The 3,873-nt window shown below is 47.1% G+C and overlaps 1 protein-coding gene across 1 annotated transcript in view; it reads left to right on the top strand.

Annotated features, from left to right (window-relative positions):
- The first annotated feature begins 193 nt into the window (after positions 1-193).
- dchs2 (dachsous cadherin-related 2) overlaps positions 194-3,873 on the top strand; it is a 41,676-nt gene continuing 37,996 nt past the window's right edge. Inside the window, exon 1 of the mRNA XM_015042012.1 lies at positions 194-2,421. Coding sequence (XP_014897498.1) covers positions 676-2,421 — 1,746 coding nt within the window. The 5' untranslated portion in view covers positions 194-675. The remainder of the gene's footprint in view (positions 2,422-3,873) is intronic.

Here is a 3,873-nt window from a genome sequence, read left to right as displayed (position 1 = left end):
GTGTGTGTGTGTGTGTGTGTGTGTGTGTGTGTGTGTGTGTGTGTGTGTGTGTGCGCGCGCGTGTGTGTTTCCGGCACTCAGGCCTTAAAAATACAAATTTCATTTAATTTCTTTTTCACCAGCAGAGGGAGCCGCTTCAACACTCTTGCCAAAGCGAAATAGCTTGTTGAACTATGTTAAACTATTAATAATTTATTTATAGCCCTCATTTCACTTCATTTGATAAGCGTAAATACAGATTTTCTCCATAACCGATAGGGTTACACGGTCTCTGTCTCTCTGGTCTCCTGTTTCTAGTCCAGAACTAAAAGGCCACTTGCCAGCAGGGTAATCTGTTGTCCTAATTACATTTGAAGCAATCACGGCCACAGATGGGGCCGATCTGCGTGGGGCCCGGTGTTACAGCCTGCAGGGAGGAGCTATCAGTGCGCAGACTGGACTTTAGGATGTGCCGCATTGTGTGAGATGTTCCAGCGGAATTACGCAGCATCGTGCCAGAAGTTCAAGATTTCAGTTTTCCTGGAAAAACAACTTAAATACAAATGGATATTTACTGGAGTCTGCGAAAATACGAGATAAGTTCACCAGCTTTTGTTTTTAAAGTGGTTTTAAAACGCGACTGACGCGAAAAAGATGTAGTTTTTCTTCACCTTTTACTGAAAGGATCTCAAAGCCATGAGTGAAGGAGTCATGGGCGGAAGGAATGCGCCAGTTGCGCTCCTCCAGGTGTTCCTCCTGACGCTGTTTTGCGCGCAGTCGCTCGGACGGGTCTTCAACCTGACGCTGTCCGTGAAGGAGGGCCTGCCCGCTAAAACCATCGTTGGAGATCTGGGAGCGGTCCTGAGCGCGCCGAGCACCGGCTTCTTCATCTCAGAGAGCAGAGACTCGTATGTGTTCAGAGACCTGGAGATAGACGCGGACACGGGCATCATCTCCACGGTGGCGGGCCTGGACAGGGAAAGCAGAGACCGGTACGAGTTCGTGGCAGCTACTCTCACAGGAGAGATGATACGGGTGAGGATAGAGGTGGAGGACGTGAACGACCACTCACCTGTGTTTCCCAGAAAGGAAGTGGAGCTGGGAATCTCAGAGCTGTGTCCACCGGGGAGTCGCTTTCCGCTTGAAGGCGCAGCAGACCGGGATGAGGAGGAGTTCAGCACGCGGGGATACAGGATCAGAGAGAGTGAGATGGAAGAATTGTTCCACTTGGATTTTCGAATCGGATCTGAGAAGCAGCACAGCCTAGATCTGGTCCTGAACAGCAGAGTAGACAGAGAAACACAGGACTTCTACACTCTGACCATTGAGGCCTTTGATGGGGGGATACCAGCCAGGACTGGGACAGTCCAGGTTGACATCCGCATCCTGGATGAGAACGACAACCCTCCTGTGTTCAACCAGAGTGAATACCACAGCTCAGTACGTGAGGATGCTCCCATCGGGTTCATTGTCTCTCAGGTGCTGGCCAGCGACCGTGACCTGGGTGACAACAGCAGGATCACTTATGAGATCAATAGGCGGCAGAGTGACCCCAACCATGTGTTCTCCATTAATGAAACCACAGGATTTATTTATTTGAACAAGCCGCTGGATTTTGAAATTCAACCGTTTCATGAGCTGATTGTCAGAGCCAGAGACGACGGTGCTCAGCCTGAGTACAGCAGCACCTTTGTTGGTGTCAAGGTGCTTAACATCAACGATAACAGCCCCACCATCAGTGTGCTGTTCCTCAGTGAGACAGGAGAAGCTGTGGTGTCAGAGGCAGCCGCCGTTGGGGAATACGTCGCCCGGATTTCTGTGTCAGATCCAGACCTGGAGGAGCGCGGAATCAGCGTCTCTCTTGAGGGAGGAGATGGGAAGTTTACCCTGAAGCAAACAGATGATTTTCTGTATGCGTTGTGTGTCAACTCTGAGCTGGACAGGGAAGAAAAGGATCTGTATGAGCTGACAGTGCAAGCATCTGATTCTGGAAGCCCTCCTCTGAGCAGTGAGACACTTCTCCTCCTGAAGGTGTCTGATGCCAACGACTGCCAGCCGGTCTTTGAACAGGATGTGTACACTGTCAACATCGCTGAGGATGCTCCTGAGGGGAGCTCCCTCATACGAACAAGGGCCCGGGATGCTGACGAAGGCGTCAACTCAAACATCAGATACTCCATCCTGAAGTCACACCAGGACGGCCTGGTCGCTATTGACCCGACCTCTGGCCTGGTTACCACGGCCGCAGGCCTCGACAGGGAGACTCAGATGGAGGTGTGGTTCCTGGTGCTGGCAGAGGATGGAGGGGAGCCATCTTTGTCGTCTACTGCTACAGTCACAGTGCTGGTGGAGGATGTGAATGACAACGAGCCGGTGTTCCAGCAGCAGCTGTACAACGTGTCCATACCTGAGCACATGGACACTGGAAGCTGCTTCATACAAGTATGCTATAGCTAGCTATCTTGAAATTTGTATGTTCCAATTTTGAAATCTATATTCTTAGGTTCTCCTTTTTTTTTTTTTGTTTTTTACAAGATTTGCTGTCACTAAAATCCATCCATCTTCTTCTGCTTATCCGGAGTCGGGTCGCAGGGGTAGCAGCCTAAGTAAGGAGGCCATGATCATAGATGAGGTCATGGTAGAAAAAGCTCATAATCATAGAAGAGGGTAGGAACTTAGATCGACCGGTAACTAAAATAAATAATCAAATAAACTTTAAGCTGAAGCCTTGAATCTAGGGCGGCACTGACTGCAGTTTTCTGGCCGATCACCAATCTTTAAGAAGCCTGACCTGCCGATTCTGCTGATTTGATTTTAGCAAATACCAAATTTTTTTGTCTCAAAAAATATATTCCTTGCTAAATAAATTTCTTGCTAAATATAGCAAGAAAGTTGCTGAGACAGTAAAAGTGGGGTGACTATTAACTGCAAACTTGCAGACATGATCTGGTGGGCCGGTCTAACAGTCAAACCTCTCCCAGCAGAGCAGAAGAGGACAGTGGCTAATTTTTAGACCTTTCCGGAAGTCGATCAGATCAGCTTTACATGTCAGTATCGGCCGATATCAACTAGTCGATTTATTGGTGCACCCCTCCTTGAAAACTACTTTTCTACCCTCACATTTTCATTAGAAAGAAGCTTTTAAATGAAAGCTAGAGATCCTCACAGTCGAGTCCTTTTTGTGCTGAGTGGATTTTTTTTTCCAACTCTTGAGACAAAAGTAGCTCTGAGTCTGACGACACAAAGGCATCAGTGTTGTTTCACCAACAACACAGTACATCCCAGGCTTTCAGCTCAGCTTCGTGGTTTTCATATGACAGACTCGATGCGCCGTGCCACTCTCCTGCAGCCCGGCACCAACATATGCTAATTACAAAAAAACCTCTCTAATCACGGCACAGAATTGATTATAGGTAATGTCTGAAGGGACTTTTGCATTAGGTGAGGACTATGTAGTTCTGTTTTTATAAATGAATACAACATGCCTTTAGTGAGTGAATGAATAAGTGAGACGTCAGGTATTTTTTCTCATATATTTATTCGAAAATATATGAGAATGTTGATCACCAACACACTGCTATCAGTGTGTTGGTGATCAGTGTGCTCTAGTCCACGTTTCATTAGACTCTGGCCTGATGTCTGTAAAACATCCCGTGACCAGAGTTCATTCATTCTGAGCTGTTATCTTCTTTATGGCCTGGAAATGATCTGCCTCACTGTAAATCTGCCTCTTGTCTTGGTCGTAGGTGGACATGAAAGAAACTGTCGGTACTGAGGTGTTTCTTACTGTGATGATGTTTCTTTGAACTACACATCGATGACACTCCTCGCCCTTTGACTTCCAAAGATTTTTTTTTTTTTTTTTTTTTTCACTTTTATTATGTTGACCTTCAC

Source organism: Poecilia latipinna, unplaced genomic scaffold (assembly GCF_001443285.1).
Source record: "Poecilia latipinna isolate Pla-1442-1.1 unplaced genomic scaffold, P_latipinna-1.0 Scaffold574, whole genome shotgun sequence".
NCBI lineage: Eukaryota > Metazoa > Chordata > Actinopteri > Cyprinodontiformes > Poeciliidae > Poecilia > Poecilia latipinna.
The sequence above is the reverse complement of the archived record's forward strand: the minus strand, read 5'-3'. Positions and strand labels throughout refer to the sequence as shown.